Raw genomic sequence first — 21,168 nt, forward strand, 5'->3', positions numbered from 1 at the left:
CAGGTTCTTATCTCTGATTGATCACTTCTTAAAAAACACGTAGGCGAATAGGGTACCATACACAAAGATTACATTGCTCCTAGCGTATTTTGTTTTCCCAGGACAGAAGAGGGCAAAATGGGCGTGTTTTTTGTCAGAATCAGTCTTCTCGCGTGCGCATTTTGCACAACTCTTTGGGTCGGTGACACACACATGTTGATGTCATTGGTCACATTCATATCTCAATGGTCGTCTCACTAAAAATGGAATACAATTATATGAACTTTTTGGTTGGACCATGGAGGAAGGATTTCCTTCCTATGGTTGGTTTGGTCAGCAGCCAGCAGAGCATGTATATAGTAGAGAGGAATTTGGGAAGAACAGTGGGAAGGACGGAGAAGTTGCTCTCATCAGATGCTCTCAGATGGCTGTGACCCAAACTGTTTACCCTACTAGACCCAGTGACAAGGCGTTAGATTCATTTTTTTCGAAATGTTGACATTATCGGTTCTTTTTTGAAATTTTGACATTATCGGTCATGACCGATAATTTCAATATTTCGAAAAAAAAGAATCTAGTCCCGATAGTCAAATTTTCGAAAAAAAGGAATCTAGCGCCCCAGTCACTGTCTATATGTTTAACCCATGATTTATGAGAAAATTACCCGAGTCCCCGACGCCAAGTGTGTAAGTTTCCAAGAAACACACTTCTTATGAGGCATGGACAATTTTGAAAAATTAAGTCAGTCCCGGCCCGCGGCGCGCGATAATCAATCACCCAATCAATCAATCAACAATATTTCTTTCCATAAAACGTATATATATGCATAAACAATTTTTTTTGCACAAAACTGAAATTGTATGGAGGCATGACCATGGTCGATGACCCATTAGCAATAGCTTAGGCAAGAGATGTGCTTGACGACTATAAGTGGCTTTTTGATTGAGCAAAGGAAGGGTCCGCCACCATGGTTGTTGAGTGGATTGTCGTGCGTGTTTTGTTTTACTAATTTGGGTGGGTGGGTTATGGGTTTCTAATGTGGCTAATTGAAAAAGGCAATGATAATTGGCTCACTGAATTGTGCTGACGGGGGTGACCACCGGCCACGCCCACGGGACGGCGTGCAAAAGTCTGTAAAACACGCCCACTTATGCTAAGTGCCTCGTCTATCCTGGGAAAAGAAATACGCTTGCTGCTATGGCCACTCAAAATGCTGAAAATTCCCAGTGCCAAAAAAAAGTGACAGCAGAAATCTCCGGAGTATGTACGCTTCTTAGCTTGAATAACTCTTTTGTCCTTCACTAAACTTATACTCCTTTGTGGACATAACATTGGAAGATAGGTGAGTAAGTTTAGTCTTTGAAATTTTAATGCGATAGGGTTAAATTTTGAGTAATAAAATGATTTTTTTTTTATAAATTAAAAATTCACGTAAATGCAATCACTGCACTGCAACCCACATGCATCCTCATCACTCACTCAGGCCCCTCAGCTGATTGACATTGACAATAATACCGCTGTGTTTTTACCCTCACCCATGTTCAAAGGGTATTGTATTAGGCATTATATGTGACGAAGGTGCAAAGAAGCCAGAACACTTCTTTTAATTTAATTTCCGATGAGATTTTTTGACCGGTCCAATAAAGCTTTTATTATTAATTATTAATTTAAAATTTTCATAAATTCTGAAATAGGTGTGACTCAGAACTGTGTGAGTGTGATTGTGTGATTCAATCAATTCAATGTATTGACAATTGTTTGCCCACTTTAGAGTAGTTGCGATAACGTAACCCTCCTGCCGACGGTTACGTTATTGCAACTAGCTTGAGAGTTGAGTAAACAAATTTCAGTTTGTTAGAGCCATAGTCCATAGTCTACTCGATCCTACCTAGGCTAGACCCAGTTACTGGGTCTACCTATATAGGCTACAGTCTGGTTTAAGACTATTTTATTCAGGTTTTTAAAGGCAGTGGACATTATTGGTAATTACTCAAAATAATTATTAGCATAATTATAACCATACTTGGTGAAGAGTAATGGGGAGAGGTTGATGGTACAAAACGTGAGAAATGGCTCCCTCTGAAAGGACATAGTTTTTGAGAAAGAAGTAATTTTCCACGAATTTGATTTCGAGACCTCAGATTTAGAACTTGAGGTCTCGAAGTCAACCATCTAAACACACACAACTTCCTGTGACAAGGGTTTTTTCTTCTTTCATTATTATCTAGCAACTTCGAAGACCAATTGAGCTCAAATTTTCACAGGTTTGTTATTTTACATGCATATGTTGAGATTGACCAAGTGAGAACACTGGTCTTTGACATTTTGACAATTACCAATAGTGTCCAGTGTCTTTAAGCCTAAAAGAAAAGGTTTTTAGTTTATTGCACAAGTTTATTTTTTATACTTCTACTTCTCTGTGATGCTCGGCAATGTCCGTAAGTTCGAATCCCACCCGAGTAACATGCCTGTGATATTTTTTCACAGGACTCGGGAAAGTACTGAGTATACAGTGCTAACACACATCGGTGTATATGGGTAAAAACCAAAAATTAATATTCTTTATCCCCGATGCAAATTTAACACTATTATACCCTTTTAACATGTTCGAAAATGAAATGAGAGGATGGAGGGTTACGACTATGGCAATTACATTCTGCCACGCATATTTTTTGGTGACTCCATTGTTCTCAGCTCATGACCTCACTAGTCACATACAGTTGAGTTAATAAGATATGTAGAAGAAACATTTATTTACAGAATTCCATTAGAAAGTTGTATTTTTAAAAATACATACAACTATGGGTGCGTTCAATTAGCTTCCCTGTGTCGATCCTGCGGTGCTCATTCGGGTGAGCCCCTGACAAAGAGCTAACTGAACGATCACTTGCCCTTTCGTGGTGACGTCATGCACATTGTTCCAGCCCAAGTGACCCGTTCCGCAAGCAGGGCACTAATGGGGCTGACCTGTGTGAGCCCCTGGAATGACGTCAAAGTTATTCAAACGTACCGGGGGCAGATCGGGGTCGATCCGGGGAAGCTAATCAAACACACCCACTATTTAATTATCTATCCTCATAAGCCTTTGGTTTATTTCAATGTACTTCCAGGTCGTCTGATATCCGAAGGATGCAATGGGTACAGGATCATCCAAGTCGAAACAAAAAGGCAAAGTAGTTGTTGCCGCAGAGGTTGTTGTTGAAGGTCAATCCCAACCCATCAAGGTCAAAGGTCAGGTCAATCTGAGTGAAAATGCAGGTCAACAGAAAGGACCGGCTATGGTCAAGCAGGTTGCTCCTAACACGTACAGTCTTCAGATGGGAAGTCAGAGCATTGGGGTGAGTTTTTTTCCCCTCTTCTTTTCTAAAAGATTCAAGCCATTGGCAAGGAATATTTTTAGTCAATCAATCATGGTTTTCTTTTTTAGAAGTATTTCTTTCCAATTCTCTTGTTATCAAGAAACATTCTACATGTATAAAAATTGAGAAAATCTTTTGACTATACCATTTCGCCCTTTACATTCGAATTTCGTAACCAGCATGCAAATTTGCATCATTGGTTATTGGAAGATTATTCCAATCCTCAAGCTACCAAGAAACATACCAAAAAGGATAGTATGCTATTGGTTTTGGAATAGTTCCTTATTCATTAAAAACGGAAGTACCCTTTGCAAAATGGCCTTGCCGTCTCACAGATGAAGTTCCAGGCCTAGGGTTCTTGAGATAGAGAACTCTCTATACGCTGGTGAAAATATTGAACCTTCCCTCACTACAAAGTGAAATCCTCATCCCTTACCCATCCACCTCGGACTAAATTCTTAAAACCAAACACATGCTGACAAACCTGTCTAGAATTTCAATTTGTTTTTTTTCCTATGTTTATATAGGGTAGACGACTTTTGAAAATTCATTCTCTTTGGATCAGTATTGGGTGCTAAATAAATATGATATTACTATTATATTTATGTTTTGAATTCCACAGACATTTGATGTCCCTAATGGCAGTGGTGATTTTGCGGCGTATTTAGCCAACGCTGCCACGATGACGGTGACTAACATTGAGACAGTTGCTGATGAGGACGGCGACAGTAATGGAGAACGTATCAACCAGTCATTTCAGATACAGCTTAGCCATCAGGTACCAGACCGTCATTAAACAATTCTATATACTGTTTTAACAGAACCAAATTAAGGTTTGGATGAGAAAAGATCTATGTGGATTTTACTAAGGCATGTGTTAGATGCTCTGGACAATATTAGTAATTACTCGAGTTAGCATAAAATTTTACTTGGTAATGAGCAACGAAGAGCTGTTGATAAGATAAAACATTGTGAGAAACGACTCCCACTGAAGTAATGAAGTTTTGAGAAAGAGGTAATTTCTCACTCAAATATTTGAATCTGTGAAAGGCTTCAGGCCTAGAGCCTTTCTCAGGCATCTGAAAGCACACAAATTTGTGCAAATTCTCTCGCAACTACGACGACCAATTGAGCAAAAATTGTCACTATTTGTCACTTTACGCATATGTTGAGATACACCAAATGAGAATACTGGTCTTTGACAGTTACCAAAGGTGTCCAGTGCCTTTAATCATTGAAATAAATTGTGTGCAATGCTTGTCCCATGCAGGATACCAGTCAATCCAGAGGGCAGTACAGTGATGATGAGGATTGGGAAGAGGTTATTCAAGACCTTAATGCTAAGGAGAACCAACCAACCTCCAACAAAGACGAAGACCCTAAGGAAAGAAAAGTAAGAAAGTCTCTGTTTTATTGTCTAGAAAGCAAACTGTTTTTGCTCTCTGTTCGTGCAGATTTGCAAAAATAAATTACCACGCGCAAAGTGATTTTGCTTACTAAGATTTGGTTATCAGCCAAAGTGCCATGTCATCTGTACCATCTACAACTGGTTTTGTGTTTGAGTTTCTGCTTAGCATACATTTTTGAAGTAATAACCTGTATAAAAATTGGTCCCTTGACTTGCCTGAGTGACATGCCTCTCTTAACCTGGTCTTAATCTTTGTAGCATTTCATCCTCTTCAAAGAAAAAGCTACATTCAACAAACGAAACAGTCTTACTTGACCGGTTCAATATTTTTGTAACTTTTGTGTGAGCATAATTGTGAGAGCCCACTGTTTTGGCGCTGGTTACCAAAGAATTCTGCACTTATGGTGCCCTGTCAAACGCGTATTTGTATGGGTCGTACATGTAGCAGGGCTAAAGCACAAAATCCCAAAGTAAACCATGCCATGATTTGGAGTTCTTCTCATTTGGACTATTTTTCTGTATTTTTTTCTAAAATGAAATCTTGTTTGAAAACTCTCACCAAATTTTTAGGCTCGTTTGAAGGAAGTCCTTCAGGCGAAAAGAATCGCGCTGTCACAACAGGAGTACGAACAGATGATCGCAAATCACAAGCAAGAAGTGGAACTCATGGCAGTCCTGAGGGATAAAGAACGAGAACGACAGAAGTACACGATGGAGTCTAAGGTTGAGCAGAGGAGACAACGACGTCTCGCTAAAGAGAGAGAGAAGAAGGAGAGACAGAAGCTCTTGGAGGAAAAGGTACAACAATGTAGATTCTCTAGAATTGGTTCAGGTATCGCCTTGAATCTGATTAAGATGTTTCTCCAGTGCCTTCAGAATGGCGGCAAGTGTTCCAAACACCACAGGGACCTGCCACATCTCACAAAGTTCCCTGGCTAAGTCTTGGTACCCTTCGGAGCTATCCTTATATTTTGTTTGTACTTGTGTTAAGATGATCTTCCCATCAAGGGAACTCAGCTAAACTCCCACAAGGGGACATACACGCCAAGCTGGCAACAGCCAATCACTCTCAAAAAAACATTGGTTTCACAACTATGATTTTGAATTGCACAAATCAAGAAATTGTGATTGAGTAAGTAGACGACAATATACTTATTATAGTTATTGTGAAATCAGTGGTTAGCTTGGTAGGATTCGAACCCACAACCTTGTTCTTGAAGTCCTGCAGTCTAACCACTGGACCACGTGAGATATTACCCAGCACAGCTGTATCAGTTGCTTGACTAAATCTTCCTTGTCTTTTATTATTTGCTATAACTATTTCTGTTTTTATGAATTTACACAGGCCGCTAAAATTCAGACACAAAAGGAGCCAAATGGTAACCATAGCAACATCCCTGCAAACAAAGAGCAGCTGGAAAAAGAGATTCATGACAGAAATGCTGCCTTTGAGAATGAGATGAAGGAGAAGAGGGACCAGCTATCGGAGGCAGAGTACCAGCGCCTTCTTGCGCAACACAAGTCGGAGATGGAAAAGTTGAGACAGAAGTTAGATAGAGAGACTGACAGACAGAAGCAGTCCTTTGAAGATAAGCTGGAGGAGAGGAAACGACGGAAGATGTTGGACGGCGGCTCGTCTGGGAAGGTAAGAAAGGTCTTAAGAATGTCTCAAAGAGGGGGCTCTAAGGTCAAATTCATTTTTTTATGATGTACTTTCTTGGTGCATCATGGTCGAGCATGTGCACTGAGCTTCAGGGTTTCTGATCAGCAGAGCGTGGATTCGAGTCCCCGAACTGGCACTTGTGTCCTTGGGCAAGATACTTTATAGAGTTGTAGAGTTTTAGGTAGGATTCAAAACTTTTCCTGGTGGAAATATAATGTAATAAGGTATGCAGTAACGCCATGTAATGATAATCTCTAATTGAGTTGACGTTGTTCTGAAAAGAACCGTTGGTTTTAACTCTTGAGTTGAAACGTCCAGGGCTCAATTTCATAGAGTTGTTTAACAAGAAAATATTGCTGAACAATTTTCTATGAGCAGGACACCAGCTAAACATGGTATTTTAGTTGTTAACCTTATTGTTTTGAGCAGAATGTTGTTGTGCTTAGCTGTTTTTTTCTGCTTGTAAGCAGCTCTATGAAATTGGTCTCTGTATTTATTGGGTTTTTTTTCTGTTAAAATCTTGTAGGAAATGACCGTAGAGGAGATTCGGCAGCTAGAGGCTGATCTAAAACGTCGCCAGGCTCAATTTGAGGCAGAGCTTCGCGATAAGAAGTCCCAGCTATCTGATGAGGATTATAAGAAACTGATAGCGACGCACAAACAGGAGTTGAACCAGCTTCAACAAACACTGGATGGACAGAAGGAGAGACAACGACAATCTCTGCTGGACAAACTAGCGGCGAGGAAAGCCAGCAAAGATAATAAAGAGGTGGGTTTCATTTTTTACAGTTTCACATTTTTCAGGTCAAATTTTGTTTCCTTTTCTTCTTCGTATCAGCTTTTGGATTAGCTTGATTTTACGACAACAAAAATGCTCCCCTGTTGTTGATCCACCCTGTGTTAGAGATGTACCCAGAGCTCACGATCAAAAGGGGCATCAAGTCATAGAGCAACTGGTGTCCCCCCCCCCCCCTCATTCTATTTTGATTTTGTGATATGTATAACTGTACGCAGTTTAGGATTCTTTTTTAAGTGTCATGCGTCATAATACTTGCATTTTGACATCCGCATGCTAAGCACCCTACAAGCGCTCTACTTTTGGCAGTTTGGTCAGCGTAGTTTTTCATCACATCCTTTTCAGGGGTCAGTGACAAGTTGTACCAATATGGCATGCTTACCATGGTAGCAAGGCTAGTTGAATACAACCTTATAAAACTTAAAATCTACCATCTTGATTTGGTTCTTCCAAGATGCAAGATGGTGACGCCATGTCAGCCGATGAGGTCAAAGAGCTCCAGTTGGCCTTAAACCAAAAAGCCATGGACTTCAAGAAGAAGCTCAAAGACTCCAAAGGGTCACTCTCCTCGGCAGAGATGGAGAAACTCATCAAGGAGCATCGGTTGGAGATGGATCATCTTCAGGAGCAGCTGGATGCGGAGAAGGAGAGAATGAGACGGGTCTTGATGGAGAAGATGGAAGCGAGGAAAAGGAAGAAGAGAGGAAAGCAGGTTGGAGACAAAAATATTCTTGTCAATTTTTTTAATTTTTTTTATGAAGAAAAAGTGTTGGTACTTATAAGAGATAGAAGATCTAGCAAACCCTAAATCAATATTTTTTTTTTAAACGACAAATATAAACCCTAGGGACAAAAATACTCTCACTATTATATTGTGTGTTTTTTGGAAATTAAATCAAATGAAAATGACCAAAGGTGTCCAGTGCTTTTAAGGAAAAATTTCCCAATAGGATGAAAAGGAATGAGAAGATGCAACAAACAATATGTTTAAAGCCTAAAAATATTAATTATCCTTATATCAAGAAAATATGAGATGTTCAAACCTTATCGTTTTCTCCGTCTAGGCATCGAACGGCGACACACCGCCTCTCACTGCCGAAGAATTAAAACAACTCCAACTGTCCCTGGACATCCAAGACGCCAAATTCAGAGATGAGATGAAATTGAAGAAGTCTAAGATCTCCGATAAGGAATATCAGCTACTCATGAAGAAACACAAAGATGAGCAAGATGAGATCTCTAAGACGCTCGCGTCCGAACGAGAGAGGATGGAGAAAACGCTTCAGGACAAGCTGGCGGCAAGAAAGTTTAGAATGCCGTCTGCTAGGGAGAGGGTTGTCTCCAAGAAGGATGTAAGATTCAAGCCTAGAACCCAAAGCAGTTGCTGTGGTGCCCTCTGCAAAGTTCCAATACAAATTTACATTTTCCTCATAGAAGTGTCCCTAACCGGAAGAAAATTACTGTGCCCCTTCAAGAGCTAAATTCAAGGCCTGAAGATTTTTGAAAACATTTGTTATTCTTTTGACTATTATTAAGCCCAGTTCATACTTCCTGCGAATGCGAATGCCATGCGAATTTGACGTGAATTTGACGTCACAACTCTGTTTTCGATGCGATATTTGCAAGAGAGTTGAGCACAACTCAACTGCTGCGAATTATTCGTTACGAATTTGTGACGTCAACATTCGTATCGCATTCACATTCGCAGGAAGTATGAACCGGGGTTAAATGGTTTCGTCAGGCTCATTTTGTCAAATTCAAATTTGTATCTAAAACTTAAACGAAAGGTTTGCGGTGACACCATGTAAGAATTCTAATTTGTTTGTAATGGTTGCTCTGAGAAGAGCTGGTTTCTGCTATCAGGGCCACCACTACTCACAAAAGAGATTTCTTATATGGTTTCACCGCAGAAACCTTACATAGTTAAGTAAACTTTGAACAAAACTATGCTTCACATGGTGTTACGGTAAACCTCTCTTAGTTATACTTCCACCTAGCAAAATTTTTAAATCCTGCAAATTTATGCTTGTTAAAAAATTCTGTTGATGTCAATTCCTCAAAATATTTGCAGGAAGTTAATAAACTTCAGCAAGAGATCCTTCAACGAGAAACGACGTTCGATAACGAAGTGAAGAAGAAACGCTCAGAGTTGTCAGATGCGGACTACCAGCGCCTCTTAGCGCAACACGAGAGAGACATTGAGCGGCTGAAGGGAAGACTAGCCTTGGCGACGGAGAGACAGAAGAGGAATTTCACGGATAAGTTGGCCCAGAGGCAGAGGCGGAAGGCTCAGTGGCAGGCGGAACAGGAGGAGAGAATGAGAATTATGGCTAAACTGGTAAGAAGAGTCAGACTAACAATATTTGCCTTTCACTTTAAAGTGCGCCCTCTCATAAGTTGATGACTTACACCACTGCATCTGCAACTCTGCATGTACAGGACGGGCAGTCATATGCCTTTTTTTTTTTTTTTACCCTTATACACCAATGTGTGTTTAGCACTATATACTCAGTACTGACCCGAGTTCTGTGAAATAAAATCACAGGCATATTACTCGGGTGGGCTTCGAACCAACGATATTTGCAATTCTAGAGTGGTGTCATACCAACTAGACCTCCGAGATCCCAGTGGCTAGAGGCAGTTCGGATGAAAAAAAACCGATCACTAGCCTTATGAAAAGTATCGTCTTATGACGCAAGCACAGCAGAGAAATACAACCTTGCTGCTTAATGAAGGTAATATTACTCCTTTAATGTTACCAGGTTGGCTCAGTGGTTTCTGTCGCTGCCTTTCATCAGAGTGGACCCTGGTTTGAGCCTGGACCGGAACCTTGTATGTGGGTTGGGTTTTTCCCAAGGGTTTTCTTACAGGGGTCTAAAACTGAGATTTCTCTCTTGTCTTCTCGACAAAAAGTTTGTGCGATATTTTTTTTAGGATGCTTTGCCGACTTTATAATTCAGATTCAGAAAAAAATGCCTTAACCTTAAACAACCACGGTCACGTGACGGGCACTGTACACCAAAACTTGTCCACCTTGTCCTGTGATACACTGTGAAAATGACCTCTCTTTAGCAACATGTAGGTGTCTTACTGTGTTGTAAACACACCCAAATTAAACACTAGACCACTGAGATTGCCCAGTGTCCAAAGACAGTTCAAATCCTATGTTTCATTTCTACTGAACAGGAACGCAACGATGCGGATATAGATCAAGATGATGTCAACAATCTTGAGGAGGATATTGCGTTGTACAACCACGAAGTCAGAGAGAGCATTGAAGAGCAGAAAGACAAAGTTTCTGAGTCGGAATATCGCAAGATGATCGAAGAACATGAAAGGAACATGGAGATATTCAACCGGAAACTAAACAGCGAAAGGGAACGTATGTTAAAGGTTAGTCAGAAAATTATCAACCTTATAATTATCACCCTTATGGCTTCTGACTGGCACCTCGAAAAAAAGATATTGACAAAATAGGGACACTACCAATATAGGGCTAAATAGCTCAGTTGGTAGAGCGCCGACACTTTGATCTGGAGGTCGTTGGTTCAAATCCCACTCTAGTCAATTCTTTGTTCAACCCCAAAAATCATCAGCTTCCCTTGTGGTTTATATTGATACCTTATAATTTACCTGTACTTTATCTTCATCACAGTGACGCCATTTTGTTTTTTCCTCTGTGCAAACTCTAGCAGCCTTGCTACCATGGACAGAGTCCTATATCAAGCCCTCATCACTGTAGGGAAGTGCTGACAAATGATGCTAATTGGCTCCCAATGCAAATTACTTTGCACACATGTTTGTTGAGAAGCGTCCGAAAGGCAAATCGCTAGGAACATTCTAATTAGATCGGACAAGTGTTCAAGTCCATACTCAAGGACCATTCTGTTGGACCGCTGGGAATATATACGAATGCTCTATTGGCTGTACTCATGTATTCGTCTAGGATTGCTCCCATACTTGAGCACAGGGCTGCATTCCAGTAATTTTGGAGGTCCAATGGATTGCGAGCGTGTTCCGATTAAAACATTCTTTTGTGCCTAGAACATACCTGACTTTTGAGACGGCCCCTTTAAAAAAAAATGATCGCTTTGCACTCTGTTGTCAGCATGCGAGTGTTTTGACGCTTTCCTCTTATGTGAATTGACTCATGGTTTTTGATGTTGTTATCTTGAAGGTACTTGAAGCCAAGAAACGAGCCAGAGGTCAGAAGGTCGGGTCAGGTCAAGAGGATGAAGGCACCTCAGATGAGGAGGTGAGGTCATCGTTTAGAATGGAATGACAATTTTTTGTAAATCTTAAAATGTCATACTTTGAAGTTTTGATGCAGCTCTGATTTTTTTTATGGATTTTTTTCAAAATCGATCACCCATGTTAGACCATAGCAGCCAGAAACAGCTTGTACATATAAATACTCATAGCGGCCAGAAACGCCTGTTATATTTTACCTACTTAGGGTGTCATGTCCAAGTGGTTGAGAGCATCGGATTCAAGTTCTGGTTAAGTCGTCAGAGTGGGGGTTTGAATCCATCCTGGTCATGACACTTGTGTCCTTGAGCAATTTGCTATAATCGCTTCTCTTCACCCAGGGGTATAAATTGGTACCTGCGATAGGGTAGAGGTTGATTGTGTATGAAAAAGCACTTGGAGTGCTACGGTTGCCCAGGTTCTATACTCCACAGGGAGCTAGGAAAGATTAAAGGAATGTTGTTGGCCCAATGACCAAGGCACTAAATGTAAAGCCCATTGATGTGATTATTGTAAAAAGCACTATATTACATGTATTATAAGAACTAGTTATTATTTTTATTATTATTACTTTCCCCAGGTCGAAATTCCAGTTGAACCTAGTTAAACTGGGTTTAACTGGAACTAGTTAAACACAGTTAAAACCAGTTGGTTTAATATGGAAAATGGACAGAGACCAACTGGTTAAGAATTTCAACCTAGTTGAACACAGTTAAACCTAGTCCAAACCAGTTGGTTAATATGGAAAATGGACGAGTTTGATCACTATCCAGTTGAACCAGTTGACCCGAGTTAACTAGGTTCAACTGGAATTTTGACCTGGGTCACTCAACCAAAAAGGTCAAAGAACGGTCTTGACTCAACCAAAAAAGTCTAAGAAAGGTTGTGTCCCGAAAATACTTTCAGCTACTTTCCCTGGAAACGTCTTAAAGTTTTAGCCCTCCATACTTTTTGAAGAAATCGTCTAACAATTTTGATTTCTGTCTGTGCATCAGTTGGACAATGATGACCAATCTGTTTCCATGGTAACATTAGAGGTCACCCAGCTGTGGACGACACCTACCCAATCCACATCTCTGGTTGTCGTTCCTCTTAAAGACGAATATCCAGTGAAGAGGAAGAGAGAGTTGTACACCGACCCCAGCATCTTCAGGAACCTGGACGCTCACGCTATCAAGGTGACTATATTCTCAGTCAAATCATTTTAGGTTGAACAAAGAGTGGGAACCTGTAGCCTCCGGATGAGCGTGCCGGCGCTCTACCACTTGCCATGGCGTCCGTTGCCCCTGGTCGTGGCCTTGGTGCCCCTTCAAAAGTTTCCCATTTATTTTCCAATTGAAGTACCCTATCAAGGTTAATGTATTCTCAGTCAAATCATTTGAGGATTCGAACAAAGAAAAATTGACTTGAGTGGGAACCTGTTGCCTCCGGATGAGCGTGCCGGCGCTCTACCACTGGCCATGGCGTCCGTTGCCCCCTGGTCTTGGCTTTGGTGCCCCTTCAAAAGTTTCCCATTTATTTTCCAATTGAAGTACCCTATCAAGGTTAATGTATTCTCAGTCAAATCATTTGAGGATTCAAACAAAGAAAAATTGACTTGAGTGGGAACCTGTTGCCTCCGGATGAGCGTGCCGGCGCTCTACCACTGGCCATGGCGTCCGTTGCCCCTGGTCTTGGCCATGGTGCCCCTTCAAAAGTTTCCCATTGACTTAAAGGTTTTCTAATTGAAGTGCCCTATCAAGGTTAGTATGATTCTCGGTCAAATCAATTTAGGTTGAACAAAGAAAAATTGACTAGAGCGAGATTTGAAGCTGTGACCATCCGGATTAATGTGCCAAAGCTCTACCAAATGAGCCATCTAGCCCTATGATAGCGATCTACCTATTTTGTTAGTAATAATAATAATAATAATAACATGCATTTATATAGCGCCTAATACAAGGTTTCTAAGCGCTGAACAGGAAGTGTAAGATAACAAAAAATTACAATTAAAAGTGGGATGAAATAGCAGAAACTGATTAGACTAGATGGATTTAAATAAGTGTGTTTTTAGAGCGGTTTTAAATAAGTCCAGTGTAGATGAGGCACGGATGTGAACAGGAAAGTTGTTCTAAAGAGTGGGAGTGGTGATTGAGAAGGAGCGATTTCCATAGCGAGTGCGGGGGATAGGACCAGAGTTGAATTCCAGGTGGGGGTAGATGATGATTGGAGAACACGAGTTGTACATGTAGAGTATCTTTGTTTGGGGTGCAAGTCAGAAGCCATACAATCGTTACCTGCTGCGACACGAGGGATCGCAACCAAGTTTACGATACAACCTGGGAAACGGCAGTCGGGGGATCACCTCAAGGAGATGCGACTTTTGATTTCAGTTATAAACCACATAAGAAACTAGCTGGGTAAATTTTTCAATAATTTGGTTTAAACAAAGACAAAACTAAGAGAGTGGGATCTGAACCATCATTCTCTAGATTAACGTACCGGTGCTCTACCAAACGAGCTATATTGACCCAATTCACCTGACGTCATCATCAGAATAATCTTGGATGCGCCATACTGGTGGGCAATGTCTCTGTGCGCTATTCAGTGAAGTGCGCATTTTAGGCGACACGGCGTTTACACGTAAACCTAATTGCCCACCAATATGGTGTGCGTGGCATAGTCGCTGCGTGTGACGTGCGTGCAAGGGGTAAATAGTCCTAATGTTTGCGGTTTCCCTATTTTTCAGTAGCCAGGGATCACACCCAAGCAAGGGGATCACCTTGTGTGATCCCTGGCTACATTGAAGTTACAGATTGAATGGCTTCTAAGTGTGTGATGAAATAAATAAATACAAATATATTTCTCTCCTTCTTCGCTTTCAGCTTGCGCAGACAGTTAGCCTCGTCACCCAACCAACGTTCTCCTCCTTGGTCAATGAACTGGTCAGCATCGGTCAAACGGAACTTGAGAAAGTCCGTCTGGTCTTCCGTTGGATTACGGCGCAAAACTGCGAAGAGATGGACCTGAATGACATCATTGATGACACGCCTCTTGGGGTTCTAAAAGGGTTGTATCATAAGAAGATTACATTCTCGACACTGTTCATGCGGATGTGTAGGTTAGTAGAACAATAATACTTGGTTCTTATATCGTGCTTTGGGCATATCAAAGCACTCAGTATTATTTCATGCAAGGTATGTTGAACTACGTTTTGAAGTATGAGACCTATTCCTTTACAGCACCATGTAATGGTTTACAAGGTGCTGCCGATCAGACCAGGAATACCGGGGCGAGCCCCTTCTCATTTTCAAAAACTGCACTGGGTTGTTTTACGTGCGTTACACAACAAACGGGACTAACGGCTTTACATCCCATCCGAAGGACAAAGCACCGTGGTTAAGTGTATTGCTTAACGACACAAGTGTCACGACTGGGACTTGAACCTAGGTAGAAACACAAGAGCTTGAGTCTGGTGCTCTTAACTGCTAGGCCAGTGTACACGAAGACTGATTCAGAGAATTCCCGTCAGGCAAGATGCAACACTGCTCACACAAGAAATGTTTCATTTTGTAAACGATCATTGTTTTCTTATCTGTAGATTCTTCGGTCTTCGTTGCGTTGAAATCAACGGCTGCGCGAAAAATAAAACCTACAACCCCGGCCAGTACATCACGCCCAGCGATGCTTCCTACCAACACACGTGGAACGCAGTACGCATTGACGGCTACTGGCATTTCCTCGATTGCAACTGGGGAGTGTCTCACATCCAGGGATCCGTGGCCTTTGACCCGTTCCGCTTTGAATATGACGAGCATTACTTCCTAGCCGACCCTGACGTCATTATTCAGAGTCACTTCCCGAATGATCCGGCGTGGCAGCTACTCAAGGAGAACTTGTCTCTTCAGGATTTCAACGCATCCGTTCCGTTGAAGCCGGATTTTTTCAAGTTTGGGTTTCGGCTTCTAACTCACACCTCAGCGGTAAGTTCACTTTGTTTTTGAAGAAAGGGGAATCTTTGTACTTATTTATTTGTTTATTTATTTAATTCTTCGGACAATACAATCAAAACAAGTGCAGGCCGTCCAGGGAAGGGCAAAAGAAAAGAAAAAAAAACACAACATAACACAACAATTACAATTTAAAAGGCGCTATATCATCAAGATTTAGCGCACTAGAAAGAAATTAACATGGAAAAAGACCAGTCTTTAGGTCTTTACAAAATGCAGATAGAGTAACAGATTCCCTAATAACAGTAGGAAGATTGTTCAAAACCATTGGCCCAGCTACACTGAAAGCTTTTTGACGTAGAACTTTGTTTGCTCGGGGAACATTCAAGCGAGTGATGTCAAGTGTGGACCGAAGAAATTATGGAGGAGTTTAATGTGACAGTAAAGTGGAAATATAACGAGGTGTAGTTTTGTTCAATGGTGTTATTATTACTGTTTGTTTAGCATTCACTGGATATGTACATACATTTGTGTTTACATTGTCTCTGCTTGCGCCTTGAACATCTGTAAAGATTGATTTGGCGCATTACAAATACCTACTATTATTATTATTATTATTATTAAAAACAAGAAGAGCAATTTTAAAATGGATTCGTTCTCGAATTGGTAGCCAATGAAGTGGAACATATTAAAGCCATTCCACACTTTCGGTAAACAGTATTGTCCAAGTCCCATACTTCGTGTATCACAACTTATATATAAAACAACAAACCTGTGAAAATTTAGGCTCAATCGGTCATCGGAGTCGGGAGAAAATAACGGGAAAACCCACTCTTGTTTCCGCGCGTTTCGCCGTGTCATGACATGTGTTTAAAAAAAATCCGCAATTCTCGCTAACGAGAATTTATATTGTTTTACCGTTTTCTCAAAAAGTAAAGCATTTCATAGACTAATATTTCAAGAGAAGTCTTTCACCATTACCTTCTGTAAACCCTGTAAATTATTTGTAAATCTGTGAACTTTTTTTTTTTTTTTCTGTACCGAAAGGGTCCAATGGCTTTAAACTAAGCCACTTGAGTACCTTTTTGGTAGATGCCTCACTATATAAGACTTCAGTTTTATTATTATTATCTTCTTGGTGTCTCCCCAGGTGATTAAAACGCAAAACGGAGAGTTGGATATCCGAGTACAGTGCCCTCAAGGACTGATTCTGTCCACTCGTTTATCCACAACGCAAGGAGGTAGAGAGTTCAGTAAGGCTGGCGTTCCTTACGATCAGTTTGACTTCATTCATCAGATGGCAGAGAATATCATGGCATGCTACATCCGCATCCCTGAACCAGGTAAGTTCCTTCGGCGACAGTACTCGAAAAGTAACAGACCCTTCCCATGAAATATGTAAATTGCACATAGCGCGTGCGCACTAACGTTTTGGTTGGCAAAATGAGGGAACATCGCGCTGTTTTGTACACGACTAATGGCTGCGTGACGCAGACGCAATCGCGCGTCTGCTCAGTGCACAACACGATGGCGTTTGCCAACCAACAGGGTCTGTACGCACGCGTGAATGTAATTAGCATATATTTTATGGGAAGGGTCCATTACAATCACAATCTGGGTCTAAACGACAACAACAACAAAACGAATTAGACGACGCTCTCCTGACCTCCTTGTTAAGTTCCCCAGCGGAAGCTTCAGGAGGAAAATCTACCTAGTACCAAGTACCAAGTACTCAAAAATTGCTTGCCTACAATTTTTTTTTAGTTTGTTTATGTTAGATTACCTAACATCGCAAGGCCATGGATGGCCACTTCAACGTGAGGGCTACACTTGACTTTCACCAGGGGTTCGTTGCCAGCTACTCCGATCTGGGTCTGGAACAGAAATATCCCCTTCACAGTCTGTAACGATGTAGGCATAGGTATCATCCACTAGCTGAGCCTGGCTGGTAAAGCAAAATGCACTTTCTTCCTCCCAACTTTTTACACAGCAATTATGTAAATGGTGTTTGAAGTTAATGCATGGTGTGGAGAATAAGAGTAACTATGAATATAAATATGAATAGTAAACTTGCGGCTACAACCATGAGTAAAATCTCTTTTGAAGGAGTTACTCCTGGGTCTGAAACAGGAATATCCCCTTCACAGTCTGTAAGGATGAAGGCATGGGTATCATCCACTAGCGGAGCCTGGCTGGTAGAGCAGAATGCAATTTCTTCCCAACATTTTACGTAGCAGTTATGGTCAAGTGCCTTCCTCAAGGGCGCAAGTATTACTTTTGGGGAAATTCCAGAATTTGTTTTCTCTCAGTGTACAGTTGTCGGAATGAAAACGTGAGTAAACAAAGTAAAGACAACAAATGTTCTCATAAGATGCACTTGGATTTGTTGTTAATTCTGATCATTGTTTTTTGTTTGTTTTCTGTTGCAGGTGATTACTACCTGACCCTGTACGCCAAGAGGCAATTTATGGAAGGAGAGATCAACTTAGAGACAGAAACAGAAATCTGTCGTTACTTAGTCCACAATGACGCCCCTTGTAATGACCAGGTTCCCCTCCCCAAAGCCCCTGCCGATCACTGGGGACCCATAGGGGTCATGAATGTCGGTTTGTTGCCCCTAACCCACCGCACTGCCGTAGTCATGAACCGAGACGCCACCGATATCGAAGTCCGCTTTAAGTCAACGCCGACTCAACTTATCTTCTCTCATACCCTAACCTCATGGGGTTTAGAACCGGAGCATCTGAAAGCTTACAGCATGCAGAGGGAATTCAGCGAACAGCTGGTGTTCTTAGTCACACCACCTAAGATCGGCCGGTACGGACTTCATATTTTCGCCCAATACCCCGGCATGCCCACCCCCATTCACATTTGCAGCTACCTTCTTGTTTGTGCAGCCGTCAAGCCGGTGGTCACGCCTATTCCATTACTAGATAAAGGTGAGAACTGGGGTCCTTCAATGGCAAGTGCACTTCTGGGCATGACGGCTTTCACCCACCCCGATCCCTTGATCGTAACGTCCGACTCCAACTTACAAATGGTCATGGCTCGTGTTCTGAACATAAACGCGTATCACGAGCTACTGTACTACGGTAATAAAAACCCGCTTAATTCCAACTCCCAAGTGTCCGCCCAGTTGGACAGTCAGAGCGTGACTTACTTAATATCCCTCTCGAATCCCGGTTACTATCGATTTACAATCAAGGGGAAGGAATCAGATGATCCAGAGATACCTGTTACACCGCTGTTTCATTACCTCATACGAAAAGTCTAATAAATTGGTCGCATGAAGGGTGGAGTTTCCTGTACATGAAATAGTTGTAGGCTTATGCTGAGCTATAAGCCATATCTGTTGCGTAGCAACAGTTTATTTTGGTAGTAAGATGGAATGGAATGTTTGTTTATAGTTTCCACGGAAACAATGTATCCGACTCTGGATTGTCACAAACTACCAACAAATTATCTTCATTAGACTTGTAGATAATGATTGCAGAAGCTTAGCTTTTCTGTTTTGAAGAATTTTATGAGATGTTTGCTTGTACTTCCCCACTGATTTTGTTGTCTTCTGTTTTCAACTTTATTTGCTGGATACTTCTAGCTGCATTTACCATATCTCTTCCAAACGTCTGTACTGTGAGATTATTGGGCCTTGCAGGCCTGTAAGTTTTTGAAAGAGCAAGGGCACCAAGGCATTTTCTCCTTGGTAAAAGGCACCCACTCTATGAGGAAATTTGTAAATTTCTACTGGAGCATTTCAAGGGCACCAAGGCAATGACCAGGGGGCATGGAGGCAATCGCCTTCATTGTCTTCAAGTATCAGGTCTTAGTCTTGTGTTTGGCCATCATTGAAATAGCTAGGGCACCAAGGCATTTTTTCCTTCGTAAAAAGCACCCACTCTATGAGGAAATTTGTAAATTTCTACTGGAGCATTTCAAGGGCACCAAGGCAATGACCAGGGGGCATGGAGGCAATCGCCTTCATTGCCTCTGTGAAGTATCAGGCCCAGTCTTGGTCTTGTGTTTGGCCACTGCTCATCATTGAAAGAGCAAGGGCACCAAGGCATTTTCTCCTTGGTAAAGGGCACCCACTCTGTAAGGAATTTTTAAATTTCTACTGGAGCATTTCAAGGGCACCAAGGCAATGACTAGGGGGGCATGGAGGCAATCGCCTTCATTGCCTCTGTGAAGTATCAGGCCTGGTCTTGGTCTTGTGTTTGGCCACTGCTAGTCATTGAAAGAGCAAGGGCACCAAGGCATTTTCTCCTTGGTAAAGGGCACCCACCCTATTAGGAATTTGTAAATTTCTACTGGAGCATTTCAAGGGCACCAGGGCAGGGGGGCATGGAGGCAATCGCCTTCATTGCCTCTGTGAAGTATCAGGCCCGGTCTTGCTCTTGTGTTTAGCCATCATTGAAAGAGCAAGGGCACCAAGGCATTTTCTCCTTGGTAAAAGGGCACCCACCCTATTAGGAATTTGTAAATTTTTACTGGAGAATTCCAAGGGCACCAAGGCATGGAGGCAATCGCCTTTGTTTCCTCCGTGAAGTATCAGGCCTGGTCTTGCTCTTGTGTTTGGCCATCATTGAAAGAGCAAGGGCACCAAGGTATTTTCTCCTTGGTAAAAGGGCACCCACCCTATAAGGAATTTTTAAATTTCTACTGGGGCACCAGGGCAGGGGGGCATGGAGGCAATCGCCTTCATTGCCCTGTGAAGTATCAGGCCTGTTCTTGCTCTTGTGTTTGGCCACTGCTCATCACATAAAAGAAAAATCCTCTTGTCTTGTTTTAATTCTGTGAAACATTAGATTGAAATATTTTTTAAATATATAGTAAAAGTAAGTATTCAACATAGAATGATGTTTTACAAATTGAATCTACAATTTTTCTTAATTCATTGCCTTATGACCATGTGCCTAAAACCACCTTTTTGTAGGAGTGCTTAATAAATGTGTATTTTTTATGTAAATTTAGAACTGAAATTAAACCATTTATTTTTCGGTGGTAAACAGGTCACAAAGAAATTAAATTATTGTAGCAATGATATTCACAAACGGTTTAGCCTTCGAAAAGGACTCTGCTACGGTCTAACATCAGGCTATTAACCGTTTAACACATTAAAATCTATAACACGCACGTGATTTTGATGTGTGTTGATGAAAGAATTAAAGTTTGAAAAAGTTGACCAGGAAAACCTACAGTAGTTGATTTCCAAGAAAATACTTATATTGCCTATCAAATTATTGCCAAAATCAGAATAAGTTATACAAATTAATGTGTACACAGATGATGACAAATTACACACATTTTGGTTTACTTTAAATTGTGACCACTGACAAATCATGAACATTTACACGCATATTAGTTGTACTGCATCTTTATTTATTTTTATTTTTTTTACTACGATGAGCATAACCTTACAAAAAAGACCATTAAAATTACACATTATTAGTTCATTCATTTACTTGCACAAATTCATTTGGCACTTATCTTGGCAAAAGGCACAGTAATTTTTATAAATTATTTGGTATAAATCTTCGTTAAGCGGTCTGCAGCATAAGCAATTACCAGAAACCTGTCAAAAAAGAGGTTCTGCCTTGTCTCCAGAGCTCTGGAGACATATATTATGTCCAAAGATTTAAAATAAAAAATAAAATAAATAAATATATATTATTTATCTACTTTATATGTCTATCGGTTTTTCACTATTCTCTCGTAACCCAGATGGCCGATCGATCTCAAACTTCTACAGGTTTGTCAGTTTATGCATACGGTGGATTACATAAAGT

The 21,168-nt window shown here is 41.1% G+C and overlaps 1 protein-coding gene across 1 annotated transcript; it reads left to right on the forward strand.

The window, feature by feature from the left end:
* The first annotated feature begins 1,183 nt into the window (after nucleotides 1-1,183).
* LOC139950419 (uncharacterized) lies at nucleotides 1,184-21,065 on the forward strand. Its single transcript, XM_071949091.1, has 17 exons — nucleotides 1,184-1,321; nucleotides 3,090-3,317; nucleotides 3,961-4,116; nucleotides 4,609-4,731; nucleotides 5,317-5,544; nucleotides 6,092-6,391; nucleotides 6,936-7,178; nucleotides 7,660-7,917; nucleotides 8,270-8,557; nucleotides 9,277-9,543; nucleotides 10,392-10,598; nucleotides 11,383-11,460; nucleotides 12,449-12,631; nucleotides 14,318-14,553; nucleotides 15,034-15,415; nucleotides 16,533-16,725; nucleotides 17,812-21,065. Exons 2-17 carry the CDS (start codon nucleotides 3,114-3,116, stop codon nucleotides 18,654-18,656), a joined length of 4,191 nt encoding a protein of 1,396 aa, XP_071805192.1. The 5' UTR covers nucleotides 1,184-1,321; nucleotides 3,090-3,113; the 3' UTR covers nucleotides 18,657-21,065.
* The last annotated feature ends 103 nt before the right edge of the window (nucleotides 21,066-21,168 follow it).

Source organism: Asterias amurensis, chromosome 18 (assembly GCF_032118995.1).
Source record: "Asterias amurensis chromosome 18, ASM3211899v1".
In the NCBI taxonomy this organism is placed as follows: domain Eukaryota; kingdom Metazoa; phylum Echinodermata; class Asteroidea; order Forcipulatida; family Asteriidae; genus Asterias; species Asterias amurensis.

Bases quoted from the DNA above. Each gene is read 5' to 3' on its own strand.
- LOC139950419 (XM_071949091.1), top strand. From the start codon at position 3,114: ATGGGTACAGGATCATCCAAGTCGAAACAAAAAGGCAAAGTAGTTGTT. The intron at 4,732-5,316 runs GTAAGAAAGTCT...CCAAATTTTTAG, and splicing joins AAGACCCTAAGGAAAGAAAA to GCTCGTTTGAAGGAAGTCCT. The intron at 11,461-12,448 runs GTGAGGTCATCG...TCTGTGCATCAG, and splicing joins AAGGCACCTCAGATGAGGAG to TTGGACAATGATGACCAATC.